The sequence below is a fragment of the Schistocerca cancellata genome, chromosome 4, assembly GCF_023864275.1.
Source record: "Schistocerca cancellata isolate TAMUIC-IGC-003103 chromosome 4, iqSchCanc2.1, whole genome shotgun sequence".
NCBI classification, from domain to species: Eukaryota; Metazoa; Arthropoda; class Insecta; order Orthoptera; family Acrididae; genus Schistocerca; species Schistocerca cancellata.
Window position 1 is genome coordinate 42627451 of NC_064629.1, and position 22166 is coordinate 42649616.

Here is a 22166-nt window from a genome sequence, read left to right on the forward strand (position 1 = left end):
AACCATCGTACAATATGCGTTAGATGAGTATGTGCCAAGCAAGATCGTAAGAGATGGAAAAGAGACACCGTGGTACAACAACCGAGTTAGAAAACTGCTGCGGGAAGCAAAGGGAACTTCACAGCAAACATAAAACATAGCCAACGCCTTGCAGACAAACAAAAATTGCGCGAAGCGAAATGTAATGAGAGGAGGGCCATGCGAGAGGCATTCAATGAATTCAAAAATAAAGTGCTATGTACTGACTTGGCAGAAAGTCCTAAGAAATTTTGGTCTTATATCAAAGCAGTAGGTGGATCAAAACAAAATGTCCAGACACTCTGACCAAAATGGTACTGAAACAGAGGATGACAGAATAAAGGCCAAAATACTAAATGTCTTTTTTCAAAGCTGTTTCACAGAGGAAGACTGCACTGTAGTTCCTTCTCTAGATTTTCACACAGATGACAAAATGGTAGATACTGAAATAGACGACAGAGGGATAGAGAAACAATTAAAATCACTCCAAAGAGGAAAGGCCGCTGGACCGGATAAAATACCAGTTTGATTTTACACAGAGTATGTGAAGGAACTTGCCCCCCTTCTTGCAGTGGTGTACCGTAGGTCTCCAGAAGAGCATAGCATTCCAAAAGATTGGAAAAGGGCACAGGTCATCCCTGTTTTCAAGAAGGGACATCCAATGGATGTGCAGAATGATAGACCTATATCTCCAACATTGGTCAGTTTTAGAATTTTGGAACACGTATTATATTCTAGTATAGTGACTTTTCTGGAGACTAAATCTACTCTGTAGAAATCAGAATGGGTTTCGAAAAAGAAGATTGTGTGAAACCCAGCTCGTGCTATTCGTCCACGAGACTCAGAGGGCCATAGACACTGGTTCCCATGCAGATGCCGTGTTTCTTGACTTCTGCAAGGCGTTCGATACAGTTCCCCACAGTCGTTTAATGAACAAAGTATGAGCATATGGACTATCAGACCAATTGTGTGATAGGATTGAAGAGTTCCTAGATAACAGAATGCAGCATGTCATTCTCAATGTTGGGAAGTCTTCCAAAGTAAGAGTGATTTCAGGTGTGCCGCAGGGGAGTGTCGTAGGACCATTGCTATTCCATATATATATGACCTAGTGGGTAACATCAGAAGTTCACCAAGGCTTTTTGCGGATGATGCTGTAGTATATCGAGAGGTTGTAACAATGGAAAATTGTACTGAAATGCAGGAGGATCTGCAGCAAAATGAGGATCTGCAGCAAAATGACGCATGGTGCAGGGAATGGCAATTGAATCTCAATGAAGACAAGTGTAATGTGCTGCGAATACATAGAAAGAAAGATCCTTTATCATTTAGCTACAATATAGCACGTCAGCAACTGGAAGCAGTTAATTCCATAAATTATCTGGGAGTAGACATTAGTAGTGATTTAAAATGGAATGACTATATAAAATTAATCGTTGGTAAAGCAGATGCCAAACAGATTCATTGGAAGAATCCTAATGATATGTAGTCCGAAAACAAAGGAAGTAGGTTACAGTACACTTATTCATCCACTGCTGGAATACTGCCCCCCGGGGTGGGATCCATACCAGATAGGGTTGATAGAAGAGAGAGAGAGAGAGAAGATCCAATGGAGAGCAGCGCGCTTCGTTACAGGATCAATTAGTAATCGCGAAAGCGTTACGGAGATGATAGATAAACTCCAGTGGAAGACTCTGTAAGAGAGATGCTCGGTACTTCAGTACAGGATTTTGTTTAAGTTTAGAGAACATACCTTCACTGATGAGTCAAGCAGTATATTGCTCCCTCCTACGTATATCTCGTGAAGAGACCATGAGGATAAAATCAGAGAGATTAGAGCCCAAACAGAGGCATGCCAACAATCTTTCTTTCCACGAAAAATACAAGACTGGAATAGAAGGGAGAACTGATAGAGGCACTCAAAGTACCCTCCGCACACCGTCAGGTGGCTTGCAGAGTATGGATGTACATGTAGATATCTGTCATGTGTCAGACGTGTGAGCCAGCCTTCAGGACCACACAGGGAGGAAGAAGAAAAAGGGGAACCTCAAACATAGAATAAGAGGAAGGGTAGGAGAAGGGGAACAAAGAAAGGGAAGACGATCAAAAAGCAGTGGAGAGACTTTTCTGATTTTAAGCTACTGAAAATGCAGAATACATTCCAAAAAACATCCCAGACATGTTCATCAAGTGGGAGGAATATGGAGAGTGTTGTGTGTGTCGACAGAAGTGCCGACACAGTGTTATTATGAAGGGGCCGAATAGGGCACGCGTGAACTCACGCCGTCCTGCGTTAAGTCTGAAACAGGATACTTCATAAATGCTATAAAGAAAAGAACGGAGCTTCTCGTATACTCAACTTTATTCTCCTGTGTGGTACATCTCCATGGTGAATACAAGTAAGACTCTCTCTAGATATGGTTAACTGCGCCTTGCTAGGTCGTAGCTATGAACTTAGCTGAAGGCTATTCTAACTGTCTCTCGGCAAATGAGAGGAAGGCTTCGTACGTCTAGTCGCTAGCAATGTCGTCCGTACAACTGGGGCGAGTGCTAGTCTGTCTTTCTAGACCTGCCATGTGGTGGCGCTAGGTCTGCAAGTACTGATGGCGGCGACACGCGGGTCCGACATGTACTAATGGACCGCGGCCGATTTAAGCTACCACCTAGCAAGTGTGGTGTCTGGCGGTGACACCACAGAGAGGATCGACATGCAGCACAAAAGAGAAAAGATACTGCAAAGGCTGGAGCCCTGTGGTAGCCAAGCACGAACTCACCAAAGAGTGGTGAGCCCCCTTGGGGGCTTTTGAGCTGTGATCTCTTTATACTGTCATTTAACTATTTAAAAATCTACTAACTAAGTATGCATCAGCACAGGACTGTGTCATCAAATTTTAGCAACAATGCACTGGCTAAGGCATCGCTCCTTGTCAACAGCTGTTGGGCAAAACCCGAGTCTCCTGTTGTGCCCCATCCACCCTATTCTCCAGGCCTAGCCTTCAACAGACCTCTTCCTGTTTCCCTACGTAAAGTGACGTCATTTCCAAATCGTGAAGAAGATTCAGAATAATGTGACAAGAACCCTTCATTCAATCCCTGAAAGTTTTTTTCTAGGTTTTCCAAAAGTGGGAGAAATGTTGGGAATGATGTATTGCCAGTGGAGGGGACTACATTGAGGGAGAGAGTACTTAAAACACAGTAGAGTGAGCAGTGAAGATGTTATAAGCAAAGTTTGGTTGGTCTCTGTCTCCAAAAATAAAGGTCTCTGTTAGTAATCCATACATATAAATAGTACATCAAAAATTATAATGTCTGTAAAAAGTGAGACTGAAGTACCTCATATTTATGATTTTAGTACATTAGATGTAGGGCTAAAATTAATGTTAAAGACTACTAGGAATGAACTGTGTATCTTATGGGTCAAAGAAGGAGACTAATCAAAATGCCAAGCTTTATACACAATGTGCAGTGAATAATATTTAAAATTAACCAGGTTTTCATTCAACACTTCCTCATATTGTAAAGATGTAAATTTCCAAGCCAGTACTTACCACAGTCTATGAAGATGTCGAGGTCACTTGTCTCCAGAGCAGTACCGGAGACACGAGAGCCAAATGGGTACACTCTCATGTTGGGACCTAACTCGTCATGAAGTATCCTCTCTAGCACGGCACACACCGGATGACGTTCCCGACTGCCGACACCATCATCGATGTTATCATCAAAGTCCAAAGTCAATTTATCGGCCGTACTAACCAGATCGGCAATTTTCTGGTTAAAAGAGTCCTCATTCTTCAAGACTGCCTTTATGTCTGGATCTAGTGTAAATATCTCTTGCATCTTGACCAGTCCCGCTGCAGAAAAATAACCACACAATAATAAATAATACATCTCCATTGGACACAATTTCGAACAGCCCTGTCAAGTCCCTAAGGCTTGGGCATTTCTACCAGTTCTCATGATCTAGCAGTCCATACTACATACTCCACAGTCTCTGTGATTTGCTTTCATAATGAAATGTTGACAATATTTAACAAAATTATTTGTTACAGATTACAGTGCGCCAAATCTCCAGACATTAAACTCATTAAACTGTCACCTAACACAAGTGTATTTTAACTGAAATGTAGTGAATAGATTATGATGGATAATATGAACTACATGAAAAAGCAGACACCAGGAGCTGGATGGGCACCATGGACTAGAACTGTGGTGTCACCACCAGACACCACACTTGCTAGGTGGTAGCTTTAAATCGGCCGCGGTCCATTAGTACATGTCGGACCCGCGTGTCGCCACTGTCAGTAATTGCAGACTGAGCGCCACCACACGGCAGGTCTAGAGAGACGTACTAGCACTCGCCCCAGTTGTACGACGACTTTGCTAGCGACTACACTGACGAAGCCTTTCTCTCATTTGCCGAGAGATAGTTAGAATAGCCTTCAGCTAAGTCCATGGCTACGACCTAGCAAGGCGCCATTAACCATATCTAGAGAGAGTCTCACTTGTATCATCAAGAACGCTGTATACAAATGATGGATTAAAAGTTAAGTATTCCAGGAGCTACGTACTTTTCTTTATAGCATTCATTACGTATCCTGTTCCAGACCTCACGCCCGTCTGCGTTAGATTATAGCGTGCATTTCGGCCTCCTCTATCTACAAGGTGTTGGCACATTTGCCAACACATCAAGAACAATATAAGGTACACATATGGTGCAAGCCAAGCAAGAGGTCCAAACCAACCAAATGAAATAACTAAATGAATGAACATGTACAGTGTTGGCAAAACAGGTAAAGGTGTTAACATCTTACACCTAAACCTATACAACTGCCAAACACCATGTGTGTCATTTAAATGCAGTTCAGTGTTCGGTATGAAGAGAGAAAATATAAAAAGAAATGCCTGTAGCAATTCCATACAGATATAGCAGCATGCAAGTACTTAGGCTAAACATGTGTATCTGTTACAGTAGTCCAAAATACTCACAAATGGACTTCCATTCGGCCTCATGTGAAGCACGCACTGTATTCGTTTTCACTCGAACTGGGTGGCTCGACAGTACTTTACCAACTGAGATCCTGAAAGGAATTAGTACACTTTGCTATCTTAACCACAGACTGATTTCCATGATCAAAGAGAAGTAGGGACTAATATGAAAAACAGATGCAAGTTTAAAAAGGAAACAACAATTATTTATTTAAATAAAGTGTGCTCTTTCTGCACAAGTGGCACACATAAGCCCCACACATAAATTAGTGGCTCTTAAAGATGTGACTGTACTTCATTGATTAAAAAATCATAGCAAATGAACAACTAGATTCTCAAAATGAGCAAACTGCTGGTTTCTTGTCAGTGGGAATTTGCATTACCTTAGACCCAGATGCTCACAATGATCAGGTTGCGAAGCATATCAGGTACATGTTTTCTTTCCTGAGGTAAACTGGCTTTCAGCTGTTTTAACTGACTCTCCACATCCTGGATATATTGGCAGAAACGTGGATTCGGCCCCTACCTGGTCCTACATCGCCTTTCAAGGGCAGACTGTGAAATCTCACTGACCAAGTAAGTACAAAGTTTCTCCACAAAGTATCAGCTCCAGTTCTATTTTGACGCTCCTATAAGTTGAAGTGTTGTCTATGCATTAGGCTAGTTGGCGGGGGTTGTTAAGCATCCCAATGCAACTGACCCCAGCTCTCTTCAAACACCTCAAGAGTTAAGACATTTACCAATGTGAAACTACGTTTGGTGCTCCACTTTTAGCCACAATGCACCATTCACTTGAAAAACTGTTCCAATGATTGAACAGGCATATGCATATCTGTTGAAACAGCAGGTCTTCCAATGACACGAGGTGGTTTTGAAAGGCCACAATGACTCCAATATCAAAAACTGAAGAAACTGTGACGGGAGTGAACTTTAAATTTTGACCGATGGCCAGAAGTTCAACTGGGTGGCTGACTGAAGAACTTCTGGAACAGTGAAGAAATGATGCTACTTTTCTTGGACAATCTTATAATGGGAGATGAAGTTTGGGATTTTGAACATGACCCTGAGACAGAGCTCCAAGGGGCACATCTCATCGTCACCACACCCAAAGAATGCATGCATGAGTAGATCCAAAGTAAAGGCAATGCTCATCATCTTCTTTTACGTTAGTGGTAACATCCACTACAAAGAGACTGTCACTGCTGCCTTTTATGTGGAAGTGTCCACATGGAGGTGAGTGGGCACTCGCTCACCTCCATGTGGAGGTGAGGTATTATCTGGTGGGTGAGCGAGTGAGGGAGGGAGGGAGGGAGGGAGGGAGAGTGTCTGTCACGTCAGACCACACATCACAAGTTCCCTGCAGCTACACTGAGACAACATTCCCAGCCACACTGCCTTCTCGGTGAGGTATTATCTGATTAAAAACGAAGTGTCAATGCTGCACCAGTCCCACTCCCCAAGATTCTTCTTTGTTTTTCTGATTCAAGATAATCTAAAAGGCCACCATCCTGAGACTACTGACAACACAGAAATTGCTGTTACACTTGCCTAAATAAAATTCCAACACAGGCCTTCCAGGATGCCTCCAACATTTGGAAATCTTAGTGGCAGAAATGTATTTACGTAGGTGGGTCCCATTTTGGAGAATATTGAGGCTTTGTACTGTATTTATCAATAAATTAGTTTTTGTAAACCTACAAGGAGAGTCCCCCAGTGGTCTGTTTGAGTTTTTGAAACAATGTGTATGGTGATGTAGGTTAGGGTCCCGTGTATATATTAATCATCATACAAACATTTGCACTTTGGACAAAACAACTATGATGAAGATTTAAACAAAAGAACAGATTATAAATAAATATGCAAATTGTGGAACAGAAATAATGAATGCAATGACATGGACAAGAACATTAGATGATGAAACAGAAGCACATTAATTATAAAAAAATTACAGTCATGCACAAAGCTTCAAAATGGAAAAAAATTACAGGAAGGAAAAAAAAAATTTAGAGTACATGTGAAAGTTAATATTATGGTTAAAATGACAACGCAGGATTTGAAAATTTTAAAAAAGATTATATTTAAACCAATTAACTGAGTAAAAATAATGATCAAAGTAATTTTGGCAAAGATTTCAAAATCAAAAAATTTTGAAGCACCTGACACGATTCAAACATATACCCTTCTGCATATCAGTCTGATAAGTTAGGCACTACACTACAATTATATTTATTACTGTCAGTTTTCAGGATCTAAAACATAACAAAATTATGAAATTTTTTTATGGATTACTTGCAAATGTGGGCCCACCAGGGTAAGATACCTCGAATTCTAACCTACATCACAGTCCAAATGGTTTCAAAAACTATCCCACTCTCCTTGTTAGTGACATTACTTTCTGGGCAAACCTAGTACACCAACATCACACAGGCAGTTCATAGGGAGGTGTTGTATGTTAGTGAATGTCGTCCTGTTGAAAAATCAGAGCAGTGTACTGTCTCACAAGAGGTATCACATGGTACACTACTGTGCTGTTCAAATTACTGGAACATTACCAGACATGACCTGAAGTCATACCAGATGGCTCCCCACATTGCATTTGTGATAGTACAGGAGTATGCCCCTTCAAAGTCTGGACAGAACGCATCCCCTTTCCATGCTGTGTCATACTCTTAACGTGACGGTCACATGAGGCAATCTCTTCCGTGCTAGGAGTGTGCAAACAGTCATGTAATCATTTACTTCCTTTCCTGGCACATTTTGTAATTAGCTACTTGGTTGCAAAAAGTTTTTTCCTTGTGTAATCAAGCGAGTTGTGAGTAACATGTATTCTGTCAGCTTCTCACATTGTCCCAAAATTTAGTGCCCCTGCCCTCGCCCCAACCCCTCATGAGGTTTGCTGGGTCACAACTGGCTCAGGCCTCAATACCTCGAAAAGATAACTATTTTAGTTGCACATATGTGTGGATAGCGATTTTCGGCATTAACATTTCTTTATGAAAACTGTTTAACAGCAGGATGCAGCTATCAAGTTAATATTCCAAACTTTTTGTATTTTAATTCCGCAGTCAGTCCCTTCAATTTGTGCACAACCTTTTGAATCACCCCATATGATACGCATTTCATTTCATACTTCACACTGTTACATAATTAATAAATTCATTTATCCAGTGGATATATAAACCTAATAGAGTTAATATTAACAATTGCAATATTTTATTAATGTGCAGTGTAAATTAGTTGTCATCAACAGGAAAGTAAGTAAACGCTGAACTTTTAACTGCACAGAAACTGACAATAAAGGAAAGTGAAACTTAAAATTTTTTTGAACAAAATCCCCACCTTTCTAAGATCTAATCCTGCCAGAGCCAATGCTCTACACTGTCATTTCACATGTATTCTGGCACCACACTGAACACTTATACATAATTACTAGGAAGGATTTGTTACAAAGTCTTTTCTAATGGTACTCATCTTGAGTAGGCCTTTTACAGATGTGAAGTGTGGATGATAAACAGTTCAGACGAAATGTGGTGCTACATAAGAATACTGAAGACCAGAAGTTTAGATCCCAGAATTCATTAAGAGTTATTCACTCAAATTAGGATAAGAGGCCTTTGTGGTACAACTTGACTAAAACGGGGATTGGTTGATAGGACATCTTCAGACTGGAATCCTAACAACAGTTATCATCAGTAATGGAATTAAAGAGTAGCAAACAGATCGTGAAAGGTAGGTGACTTGATTGAAATGAACAATCCAAACTTATAGCTTTATCATGTCCAATAACTTAACATTATAATGAATTTTGAAAGACTTCCCTTAAAATGGACATTATCTGCTAAAGATCACTTCAGAAAATGCATGATAACATTGAAAGTACATAGAAATAATACATCACCCCTTGGAGAAACTTACCTGTCTGCAAACTCTATTACAGCTATGTCATTGCCAAGTCCAATGTACGTAATAGCACCGAATTTCTGAAGTCCCCAATATATATCAATTATCTTCGCACCTTTCGGAACCTCTGCAACCAAACATATTGTACTTTAATCACTAATATAGGGTAACTAAAAAGTTATTTTATATGTAACCTGCTGAAATACAGTAACAAACTTTTCAGTATTTATGCAACTTCAATTCCAAGAATATCTTCTAGCATCAATTGTCCCCAATTTTCTGTCCACACCAAATACGAATGTGTGTTCCATACATAAAGCCAATGTAATTGTGTGATGGGTACTGAATACGAACTGATAGTGGAAACAAGAGTGTCTTTGTCCTAAGCAGAGTGGTTATCCAGATAGCAACAAGAAGTGACTGGTTGTAACTCATGCAATGTGCTATACACGAGTAAACAAGCAGCTATGTTCCAGGCCTCATTCACGCAAGAGTGGATCGTACTACACGATGTGTCGAATACATGTCTGGTGACGATTGTTGATCGCAAGAATGTCTCTGAGCTGTGATCGATATCCACTGCTGGCGAGGATACTAAATCAGAAATGTAACAGATTCTGATAAATGAAAATATTATGAAAAGGATAAATTGCTACCCACCATATAGCAAAGATGTTGAGTCACAAGTTTTGGAATGAGAGAGGAGTGAGGGGAAGGTGTGGAGTGGTTGGTAGGATGAGGTACAAATTTGTGTGGCACAGGAAAGTATGGAAAATAAAGTGCAAAAATATGCGAGAGTGATGCAGGAAGAGTGATCAATTTGAACATCTAGTTTTATGATATCGATGGGAGTAATGAGGAACACGAGATGCTGCACCAACAATCAGCACAGTCTTGCAACCATGTGTTGTACAAGACGAGACAGTTGATACAGTGCAGCTTATAAATAAGAGGGTGTGCTGCAGTTTGGAAGGCAAGTGAAACACAGGACAGAAGAGAAAGGAGGACAGACACAGAGTATAGTAATACGTTCGAAAATAGTAACAAAGGCAAACAGCTCTGGGTTATGAGATGGAAGAAAGCCATTAGGCAAAAATCAAACAATAGAAAACTCAGGATGGAATAATCAGAATATTATGAAAAGGACAGATTGCCACTCACCTTATAGCAAATTGAGATTCAACATTTCTGCTATATGATGAATAGCAATCAATCCTTTTCATAATGTTGTCATTATTCCAGCGTGAATTTTCTACTGCTTGATCCTGATAAATTATAGTTACTTCTGTACTTATTGTAAAAGGGGAAGGGGAGGAGGGGGGGGGGGGGTACTGGACGGATGGGCATTGAATTAATAAGGGTAGTCTGTGAGTTGCTCCTGATGACAGCAGTCAAAGTTCCAAGAAACAGTGGAACTCATGTGACAGATGCTAAATAATGTATTGTTCTTGTTTTGCTTGCAGAATGAGACAGAACTGTCATCAGCACTTTTACGCTCATACTTACAGAATACATTTGTAATGAGATGTAAAATATCATTTGCAGAATGGGATGTTCCAGATCCTTGATCTCCATTGGCTGATTAAAGATGTTCATAGGTTAAGGTAGTTAGTAAGTAGGAAACACCCCACTTTTGGGAAGTTTCTGGCGGTTTGTGCAGATCAAAGTTATACCGATCCTGTGCTATCAGCAATGAGGGCCACAGACGGGTGCTTCTACCTGCTCAGTGGAGTCATTTTCTCTGTGGAGCCAGGAGTGAAGAGCTTGGAGTGGATGTAACCTCCGTGGCATCAAAGAAACCATTGCTGAAAAGACAACAGATGTTCAGATTTTATTGTAAAAAATTGTTCTGACTCTACTGTGAGACACACTTGCACAAAAACCTAACTGGAATTTCACACCCATGCAGTCAATCAAGGGGAAGAGGTCAGGATTGCACGTTATAGGAAATACATCGTGTTCAACTTCTCTGGGCGTGTTACGCCAAAAGACAGAAGAAAAATTCTCTTTCACCACACTGATGCTGCGGATCAAACTCCACGGGGGAGGAGGTGGTTCACAGTTCAAGGGCAATGTGTAGGAGGACCCTTACTGCATTTACATAGTACAGCGAGACAGAAAATCTGAGAGAATTGGAAAACTGAGCTGCAGATCGACTACTGGACGCTTTCAATTACAGGAATAGCTCTTTACAGCACTTGCTGTACATGCCTGAATCTAGGCTGGTGGAGATAGCTTGGTAGAGCAAAACAGCAGGTTAGTGAATACCCCTGGAAAAAAATATCACAACCCATAATGAATCAAAACAGCGCTAAAGACATTATGCCTGCTAATTTAGGAAAGGGAAATCTTAAAAAAAATTTCAAAAGGCAAGTTTCACGACACATACAACAAGTGAATACTGACTTTTTTGTAAAAATCTTTATTAGCTAAGATTAATTATAGGAAATTTTATAGCTAGTTTTGAGCATTATTGGTCACTTGCAGATCAAAATACACACAGAAATGTGTAAGTTAAGAGGACACTTTGTCAATTGGCTGTTAACCACCCAACGGACTGTCAGCATCAAACTCATACTCTTAACATGAGTAAAAAATTGCAAGCACTGTCCTTTTTGCAGTTCAAAGTGACAAACACAATAGGCATACTGTCTGGTGTGTGTGTGTGTGTGTGTGTGTGTGTGTGTGTGTGTGTGTGTGTGTGTGTGTGTGCGCGCGCGCGCTGTGGGACTTTCCTAACACAAATAAATTTAGCTTCCCTAAAATTACATATAACTTATAGTTGCGAAATTAATTTGAAAGCATCAATGTATGTGTTAGATTTGTCTGTGTTACTGGGACAAAAATTACCACTGGTAGGGTGCAAAAGTAGCCTAATAAGCAAACATTTTGTCATCTAAATAGTTCATGATCTCCTTAAAGTAAATTTCCAATACAAATATTAGACAAACATAAACAGCAGAAAAACATAAAACTTCAGTTACATTTGCAATTTTCAAATTAACTGACATAACTTAATAATACTGTAAGACTCCATGCGTTATGATTAAATGTTTGTGAGTCAATTACACATAAAAGCAATGCATATCTTAAGTCCTTTTCAGATCTGGAGTTGTGACACACATGCATATCCTCCTCTTAGGTACAAAGCAAAATTAGACCAACCCTTAAATTCCCAACACTCCCACTTCATTTTGGAACCATTGTGGCGGTAAGGTTCAAGACATACAAAGCAGTAGTTATCTTCATCTTCTGATGATATTCCTTTAGGTTTTTTCTGCTGTTGCGCTCTTGGCCTGCTGCTTTTTAAATTTAGCTACTAATTCACTTTCTTCGTCTGTGAACAGGCTCTTACCTCTTGCTCTAAAGCCAATTTCTCTGGAGTATCGGTCAAAATTGCAGACTTTCTCTGCTGCCTCCCTCTTCTTGTGTTTTGCCTCAGGCCTGTTTTTGGGAACAGACGAATAGCTTCAGGTGAAAAGGCTAGGCAAATTGAATGAGACGACTGTAAAGTATCTAGGCCCTGCGTTGCAGGTTGCGAAACCTGGAAATGATTTCTCGTGTCTTGCTGCTGGATCAGCATTAAATATGTTCAAAACTTCAGACGGTCCAGTGAAAATCACTAACGGCTCTGCCAAGGTCAGAGTTTGCTTTTCATGATCAGAAGTTTGTGGCGCTGGGTGGTCAGTGACAGCAGATGGGCCAAAATAAATTTCACTGAACACACTCCTATTGAATGCCTGTGCAGTGATAGCCTACTGCAATGATTTGGGAGTTACAGCAAGTGGAAGTGCTTCCCTTACAATTGAAGGGATGTCAAACTGACATGGTCTTTCCTGGACGATTCCCAATTCAGGCCTCAGCAAAAGCATTGACCATATTTTTAAATGGGTCATAAAATGAACGGTCTAGAGGCTGCATACAGTGTGGTGGGAATGACAACATAAGAAATGAAACTAGCATACGCCATGGCGGGGAGACCCAATCGGAGAAGTTCAGCCGCCGAGTGCGAGTCTTATTTCAGTCGATGCCACATTGGGCAACTCACGTGCCAGTACAAGGATGAAATGATGAGGACAACACAACACCCAGTCCACGAGGGGAGACAATCTCCAACCTGGCCAGGAATCGAACCCGGGCCTGCTGCATGGGAAGCAAGCATGTTACCATCCAGCTAAGCAGGCAGTTTTCACAAATATTCAGGCTTCTGATGGATTTAAGAGATTCATGACTGTCAAGAAGCAGCAAACATTAGTGCACAGGAGTTGGTTTACCAAATTTTTCAAAGTGGTGCAAGAACGCCAAAAATTTTTGTTCCTGCATCCAATCACTCACATTTCCTGCTCCAATGCAACCAATAGGACCATCTCGAACAAAATGGTCACAATACCTTAAGCAAGGGAATAGAAAGAGAGGATAAGTTCTGTTTCTCTGAGCATTGATAGCAATAGCAGCTGTGAGGAGGGTGCCCCTTTCAACCAAAGTGATGGCTCCTACCTGCTTTATTCCCTGTTCAGCAGCAATCCTGTTTCGTTTCTGGATAGTGGTGATACCTGTCTTGTCCATAATCCAGATCTCCATTGGCTTGAACTTTAATCTTTCCATAACCTTGGCCAGGTTGCCAAAAAATGGATTCAAATTTGTCGGATTAAAACTCGTTGCTCAAGCAAGACTTGCGGCTTGAGGTGACTGGGTAAACAACTGCGGATTCCTCTTCATGAATGCTCAAAACCAGTTTGGACCAGCAGTTTGTTTACCTACGCAAGTCGATGGAATTGGTATATTGTTTATTGTAGCCAGTTTGTGAGCTAATTTCCAGATATCCTTGGGTACAAGGATGTAAAATATTGCCAATGCATTAATCACACATTCAGCCATTATTTTTTCTTCTTCATCAGATAACACTCATTTTATGCTTCTATATCAGACATGAGGCATCATGGTGCTGCCATCACTCACACTTATGTTTCTTTTTAATGAACTGATGCAAAGTCACATGGCACACATTGTGTTTCTTTGCTGCTACTCTAACACTTATGTTCTAATTTTTAACATCAACTGTCACAATTTGATACACAGGTAAAGAAGTTAGTCCTCTCGTAGTTGTCCTAAATCACGTTCGTGGCATAATTTCCTGTAATAAAATAACTAAGTAAACAATGGATTTGTAGCAATGTCTCCTAACATATTATACGTAATTTACTGATGCTAATGGGAAAAATCTAATACAATTTTCTCAGTGACGGGGACAAAAGGAACAGTGTTACTTTTGTCCCCTACCACACTTTTTTTGTTAAATTGATGTTCTGGTACAATCTGCACAATCTACATAAATAATAAAAACAGTGATAATGGTGGCATAAAACAGAGTTTTACAGGTTAAATTATTATAGTAGACTTAAGTAGTCTCAGGCAACTGACGCCACACAGCGAGTAGCAGCACCAATGCACGATGGGAGTGGCGGCAGGGTGGGGGTAAGGAGGAGGCTAGGGTGGGGAGGGGGAGGGATAGTAGGGTAGGGGTGGCAGACAGTTAGGTGCTGCTGGGGAGATGGCAGGGACAAGGTGGAGAAAGAATAGGGCAGCAATGTGCAGTCTGGAGGTCAGACAGAGGGCAGGTGAGAGGTGGGTTAATGGAAAAGGAGAGAAGTAAAAAGACTGGGTGTGATGGTGGAATTACGGCTGTGTTGTACTGGAATGGGAACAGGGAAGGGGCTGGATGGGTGAGGACAATGACTAGGTTCAGGCCAGGAGGGTTATGGGAACGTAGGATATATTGCAGGGAAAGTTCCCACCTGTGCAACTCAGAAAAGCTGGTGTTGGCAGGGAGGATCCATATGGCACAGGCTGTGAAGCAGTCATTGAAGTCAAGGATATCATGTCTGGCAGCACACTCAGCAACAGGATGGTCCACTTGTTTCTTGGCCACAGTTTGTCAGTGGCCATTCATGCAGACAGACAGCTTGCTGGTTATCATGCCCTTATAAAGTGCAGCACAGTGGTTGTAGCTTAGCTTGTAGATCACATGACAGCTTTCACAGAGCCCTACCTTTCATGGGACAGGTGATGTTTGTGACCGGACTGGAGTAGGTGGTAGTGGTGATGGTAGGATGTATGGGACAGGTGTTTTATCTAGGTCTATTACAGGGGTATGAGCCATGAGGTAAGGGGTTGGGAGAACGAGTTGTATAGGGGTGGATGAGGATATTGTGTAGGTTCGGTTGACGTCGGAAGAACACTGCGAGAGGCTGGGAAGGATAGTGGGCAGAACATTTCTCATTTCATGGCATGAGGAGAGGTAGTTGGTACCCTGGTGGAGAATGTAATTCAGTTGCTCCAGTACTGAGCGGTACTGAGGGGAATGCTCCCCTGTGGCCAGACAGTGGGACTTTGGGAGGTGGTGGGAGACTTGAAAGATAAGACATGGGAGACTTGTTTTTGTACAACATTGGGAGGATAATTACGTTCTGTGAAGGCTTCTGCGAGATTCTCAGTATATTTTGAGAGGGACCGCTTGTCACTGCAGATGCGACGACCATAGGTGGCTAGGCTGTATGGAAGGGACTTCTTGGTATGGAACAGGTGACAACTGTTTAAGTGGAGGTAGGCTATTGCTGGTGGTTAGTAGGTTTGCTATGGGTGGAGGTACTGAGGTAGCCAACTCTGAGGTGGAAGTCAACATCTAGGAAGTTCCGTCTCAGACTGCAGTCATGTGTGTGTGAGTTACGTGTGAGTTGATAGCATCAGGTACCTAAATATGATCGAAGAGCTTTGAAAGAACCGTAGAAAGTTCGCAGAATGTTTCTTGATACATCAAAAACCATCTACTGTATGCCATATTACAATGTTAGATAAACTGCACAGATATTTTGTGTGTATGTGTGTGTGGTGGTGGGGGGGGGGGGGGGGGGGGTGTTTGCACGCACCGCTGTCGCTTAATGTTTTGATTTTTTATCCATCCATTTATACTGTATTTCCAAAAATTGATTATTTTCATTGGTATAATGTAAACAATATAATATAAACATTCAAATTTCATTTTCAATTGGTGAAGTATTGTGTAGCACCAGGCTCAGTAATTGGTCCACTAATGTTCATATTACATGTGAATGATACAGCAATAAAAGAAAATGTAATCATGTATGTAGATGATACATCTCTCATAAGTGTAGCTCAGTAAATGAATCTATTTATATTTTAAAAGACACCCATCTTACTTGGAAATACTTGCAAAGAGAATAACAAATGGAGAGAAACTAAATGTAAGACTTGGGGCACACTGCTAACAGAAACCGACAGCAAAACGTTTCTGGGGATGACAATGGACAGATTTACGACTTGGGAAAATTATCTACAAAATATTTGTTCAAAAATAAGCAGTAACATATTTTAATGAAGAAAAATCAAAGACATTATGGACTAACTCATTCTCATTTATTAATAGTAATAATAATACAGGGGTACGGTAGCAAATGTGCATATTAGCAGACTACTGGAGGAGGGAGGTGAGAAGGGTGGGGGGGGGGAGGGGAGGGGGGAGGAAGAGAAGAATCATTAAGTAAGTCTTGTAAAACGAAATTCAAGGAATATAAGATTTTTGAAAGTACCCCACGTACATATTTGAAACTATCATAGATCTTAAAGTTTAGACCAATGTTAAACAGAGGGCTAAACAATTACAGCACAAGAGCCAAAGATGTTTATCACATCAACAGTACCCCACTCTAAATGGCTGACAAAGATGCTACTAAAGGAAGGATCTTGTTACACAACTATCAAGCAATTTACAAAATTTAAAATTTCCCAACCCCTTTTCAAAATAAAAGTACGAGAGTGCTTAAAAACAGCATGCTTGAATAGTGTTAAGGAATATTAGAAAGAATTTGCAGTACTAAAGCAACATTCTGAGTACTGAGCTACATCTACATTCACATCCACATCCATATTCCGCAAGCCACCTGACGGTGTGTGGCGGAGGGTACACTGAGTACCTTTATCGGTTCTTCCTTCTATTCCAGTCTCGTATTGTTCGTGGAAAGAAGGATTGTCTGTATGCTTCGGTGTGGGCTCTAATCTCTCTGATTTTATCCTCATGGTCTCTTCGCGAGATATACGTAGGAGGGAGCAATATACTGCTTGACTCTTCGGTGAAGGTATGTTCTCAAAACTTTGACAAAAGCCCGTACCGAGCTACTGAGCGTCTCTCCTGTAGAGTCTTCGACTGGAGTTTATCTATCATCTCCGTAACGCTTTCGCAATTACTAAATGATCCTGTAACGAAGCGCGCTGCTCTCCGTTGGATCTTCTCTATGTCTTCTATCAACCCTATCTGGTACGGATCCCACACCACTGAGCAGTATTCAAGCAGTGGGCAAACAAGTGTACTGTAACCTACTTCCTTTGTTTTCGCATTGCATTTCCTTAGGATTCTTCCAATGAATCTCAGTCTGGCATCTGCTTTACCGACAATCAACTTTATATGATCATTCCATTTTAAATCACTCCTAATGCGTACTCCCAGATAATTTATGGAATTAACTGTAACTGCTAACGTATACTGTTTCAATTAAAAGTAAACATGAAAATTTTCTTATGTTTCACCAATACCCTATGATTGCAGCAGAAATTGAAATCTGTTGCCTATATATACTAAATTAAATTAGTATTAAAGTTTTTATTTAGCCTATGTTTTCATTAACTATTGTACATTACATGTATGTGCAAGTTAGTTGTAAAATAATAATACATGTGCTCAACTTGTCATTTACCCTGTACCTGCAACTATCAACCTATTCTGATGCATCTAATGTTCCTCTAAACAGTGATCAAAGAATGAATGAATGAATGAATAAATAAATCATGATGTGAGTTAAGAGTATAGTAAGGACAGAAACATTTTTATCAAAACATTGTGTGTCCCAGTCTTTGTAAATATACGTTTAATTTTATTAAAAGAAATTTATTCAAGAAAACGGTCAAATTATGGGAGATTTGCTGCCTAGTAATTATTTACAGAAGGTGAGATATTAAAACTCCCTGTAGACACACAATGACATACACGGCACTACATCTATGTAGATACTTCACAAGCCACAATAAGGTGCTTGGAAGGGAGGGTAACCAGTAACACATGTTTTCATTCCATTTTGTGTTTCAGTCACAAATGGAGCGAGGAAAAAAAAAACTGACTATATCTTATCTTGTCATCATGGTCATTATGCGAGGTGTACATTGGTGGCAATAAGACTCTTCCACAGTCTGTTGCAAATGGCCGTTGTCTAAAGCTTCTCAATAATGTTTTGCAAAAATAATATCTTCCCTCCAGAGATTTCCTTTTGAGTTCATGAAGCATTTTCACAATACTTGTGTGTTGATCAAACTTAGTGGTAACAAATCTAGAAACATGCCTTTGAATTGGTCTAATTAATTCGAGCTGGTAGGGATACCAAACACATTAGCAGTACTAATGCATGGGTTACACAAGTTATGTATATGCTGACTGCTTTATAGATGAGCTACACTTTCCTAAGATTTCCCCCACAAACCTACGTCACCCATCCACCTTCCTCAAGCAACCACACGCGCTTGTTTCCTTTCACACTGCTTTGCAACATTACACCTGTATAATCAAATGATGTGATGGTGTCACACAGGACAAACTGCGCAAAATTATTGTTCCTGCCCATCTTCCGTAACAAACATTTTCCACATTTACATCTTTCACTGATCACACCAAATAGAAATTCTATTTTAGTTGTCTTGTATTCTTCCAGTCACAGAAACATGACATTCCTGTACTTCTACATCATAACTAGCAAACAATGTCAGACTGCTGCTCACCCTACCCATCAGATTCCTTATGAATCTAGAAAACAAGATCAATCCTGTCACACTTCTCCAGCTTTCAGAACTATTAGTTGCTTCTCTTGTCAGGGAAAGGGGGAGGATGGGAGAGAGGGGTAGGTTATCTTCATATTGTCACTGGTATAGTAAACAGCAGAGAGACATGGCATATAGCAACAGAGCAGTAAGAATAATAACGGACATGACAACCGTGGCATCCTATTAAGGCCAGCTGTTAGATATGACGTGATTTTCTGCAGCCTTTTTCAATCTCACATTGATATAAACCTGGCAAAGTTAACAATGTGAATATTTAAAAATAAATCTCTGCAGTCTAAGCACTACCACCATTTCCAACACTTCACATGTATAGGAATAGCAGAACATGTTACTGTTACATTAAAGTTGATGTTCTTACCTAAAAGTTTCCCACATTATCTTCAGCTTTAAAATGAGTTATACATTTGCTATTCAGCTCAGAGTTTAGAAACAAAAAGGGATAAAGGAAAGATGTTTGAAAAAAAAAATGAACATTTCATAGATCAGCTCATAATAACAAAACATTCAAAATTTCAATAATAAGTGGAATACCTACATCAGGTAACAAATGCATTTTACTTCTGTTTTTTCACATGCTGTGAAACACTATCTTATAGAACTGCTGATTAAACTTAGTTATAAGAAACAGAACTTACTGTTTCAATTGCAGTTTAATGGTATTTTTGCACCAAGTAAGTGGGGACAAAAGATGGGGGAAGCAATGTGTTACACTACCAAAATATATGTACTGACACTGCACAGATAAGATATATTTTGTTGGCAGAGGATGGTCACAACTCACTATTATACATACAGGGTTATTACAAATGATTGAAGCGATTTCACAGCTCTACAATAACTTTATTATTTGAGATATTTTCACAATGCTTTGCACACACATACAAAAACTCAAAAAGTTTTTTTTAGGAATTCACAAATGTTCGATATGTGCCCCTTTAGTGATTCGGCAGACATCAAGCCGATAATCAAGTTCCTCCCACACTCGGCGCAGCATGTCCCCATCAATGAGTTCGAAGGCATCGTTGATGCGAGCTCGCAGTTCTGGCACGTTTCTTGGTAGAGGAGGTTTAAACACTGAATCTTGCACATAACCCCACAGAAAGAAATCGCATGGGGTTAAGTCGGGAGAGCGTGGAGGCCATGACATGAATTGCTGATCATGATCTCCACCACGACCGATCCATCGGTTTTCCAATCTCCTGTTTAAGAAATGCCGATCATCATGATGGAAGTGCGGTGGAGCACCATCCTGTTGAAAGATGAAGTCGGCGCTGTCGGTCTTCAGTTGTGGCATGAGCCAATTTTCCAGCATGTCCAGATACACGTGTCCTGTAACGTTTTTTTCGCAGAAGAAAAAGGGGCCGTAAACTTTAAACCGTGAGATTGCACAAAACACGTTAACTTTTGGTGAATTGCGAATTTGGTGCACGAATGCTTGAGGATTCTCTACCGTCCAGATTCGCACATTGTGTCTGTTCACTTCACCACTAAGAAAAAATGTTGCTTCATCACTGAAAACAAGTTTCGCACTGAACGCATCCTCTTCCACGAGCTGTTGTAACCGCGCCGAAAATTCAAAGCGTTTGACTTTGTCATCGGGTGTCAGGGCTTGTAGCAATTGTAAACGGTAAGGCTTCTGCTTTAGCCTTTTCCGTAAGATTTTCCAAACCGTCGGCTGTGGGACGTTTAGCTCCCTGCTTGCTTTATTCGTCGACTTCCGCGGGCTACGCGTGAAACTTGCCCGCACGCGTTCAACCGTTTCTTCGCTCACTGCAGGCCGACCCGTTGATGTCCCCTTACAGAGGCACCCAGAAGTTTTCAACTGCACATACCATTGCCGAATGGAGTTAGCAATTGGTGGATCTTTGTTGAACATCCTGAAGTGTCGTTGCACTGTTATGACCGACTGGTGGGAGTGCATTTCAAGCACGGCGTTTCCTAACAATTTTAGGAGTAGGCCTACATTTCAATTTCAGACTGCTATTATTGAGTTTTACTATTATTTTTTCCACTATTGTGGAGAATTAATCGTCTTTCACTCTGTGCTGAAGTAATTACTTAAGCTCGAATGAACCTTATTTGCAACGGAAAGCAGTATAAGTTGTCTGTCATCATAATGACAACTGATAACATTCCCATCCCCAGCATACAACCCCTCCCCCTCCCCCCACCCCTTAAAAACTTTTCCAATACGGCGGGGACGTAAACATTAGGCTTTGATATCTGTCAATCTGTTACAATTATCAAATTTTCCGGTTTCACATTTGTTGGCTTCGTCAACTTAGAACCAAACCTAGACGTCGGATTACGTTACAGATCAGTCATTTACCACAACTGAGATTTCGGGGAGAGGGGGGCGGCGTCAATACGTAAGTTTCACCAGGGAGAAACTGACAACATATCGGTAAAGATTACAATATATTGCCCAAGATTACAACGTACCTTTTAATAAGATGCGAGGAACGGCATCTCCTGCTCCCTGACTCATTTTGTTCCTGTAGTATGTCACGTCTTTCAGTAGCCCACGAACTACAGTAAATGCTGTGGTGTCACCGCCAGACACCACACTTGCTCCATTCACCGAAACAAGAGACGTACTGCAAACACGGCAAGGCGCGTGACCACAGCGGTGCCGTCGAGGGGTGTACAAGGCAGGGGGCAGGGGCGTCAGAAATTAAAAAATTAAAGTCGTGTTTTTTATAATTTGGCGCCTGAACTTGATAAAGTGATCCGAGAACTACCTTCCAACAACCTTTTTTACATTACATTAAAATTTATTGTCACTGAAAAAGATAAATATTTAAGCTTTCAGGAAAAGTTGTTTTTTCGCGTTACTCTATATTTATCACGCCATATCTCCTAAACTGTCTGTCGCACAGCAAAATAATTTTATAATTGCCCTCAGTACTATATGTTGATGATGTCTGCAAATTTCCTGTCCAATAGAGTCACTAATAGTGAAGAAATAAATTAAAATCTCACGTCTGATGCAGAACTTGTACCAAATCATCATCCGAAATATAGTAAGCGACAAACTTTTCCCCTTTGAATTTTTTTGTGGGGGTGTAAGCGATAAAAGTTTCATAAAGGTTTGAATTTAATTTTGTAGTTTGTTCGAATGCGATGGGTGGAACCGTTTGTCCTTTATGAGCCATGCATTGTGCGGTTCGCAGGCGCGGCGCTCAGTCATTGTGGCCGTCTCAGTTGCAGGTGTGAGCTCGTTAGTGGGTGTTGTGCAGCGCCCATTTCAGGATATCTTAAGTTCTTCTGCAAAGATGCTTGAAAGACTAATTGTTGATTATTAGAGTAAGTATATCTGTTTGTAGTCACGCTGAGCATTCACTGTTTGTGTGTGAATC

At 40.7% G+C, this 22166-nt stretch overlaps 1 protein-coding gene across 1 annotated transcript in view; it reads right to left on the reverse strand.

Moving 5' to 3' along the window:
• The window catches only part of LOC126184669 (speckle targeted PIP5K1A-regulated poly(A) polymerase-like), an 89736-nt gene extending 68386 nt beyond the window's left edge, over positions 1-21350 (reverse strand). The window contains exons 1-4 of the mRNA XM_049927154.1: positions 21250-21350; positions 8920-9031; positions 5005-5096; positions 3567-3869 (exon numbers count right to left, since the gene is read on the reverse strand). Coding sequence (XP_049783111.1) covers positions 3567-3869; positions 5005-5096; positions 8920-9031; positions 21250-21295 — 553 coding nt within the window. The 5' untranslated portion in view covers positions 21296-21350. The remainder of the gene's footprint in view (positions 1-3566; positions 3870-5004; positions 5097-8919; positions 9032-21249) is intronic.
• Positions 21351-22166: the final 816 nt, after the last annotated feature.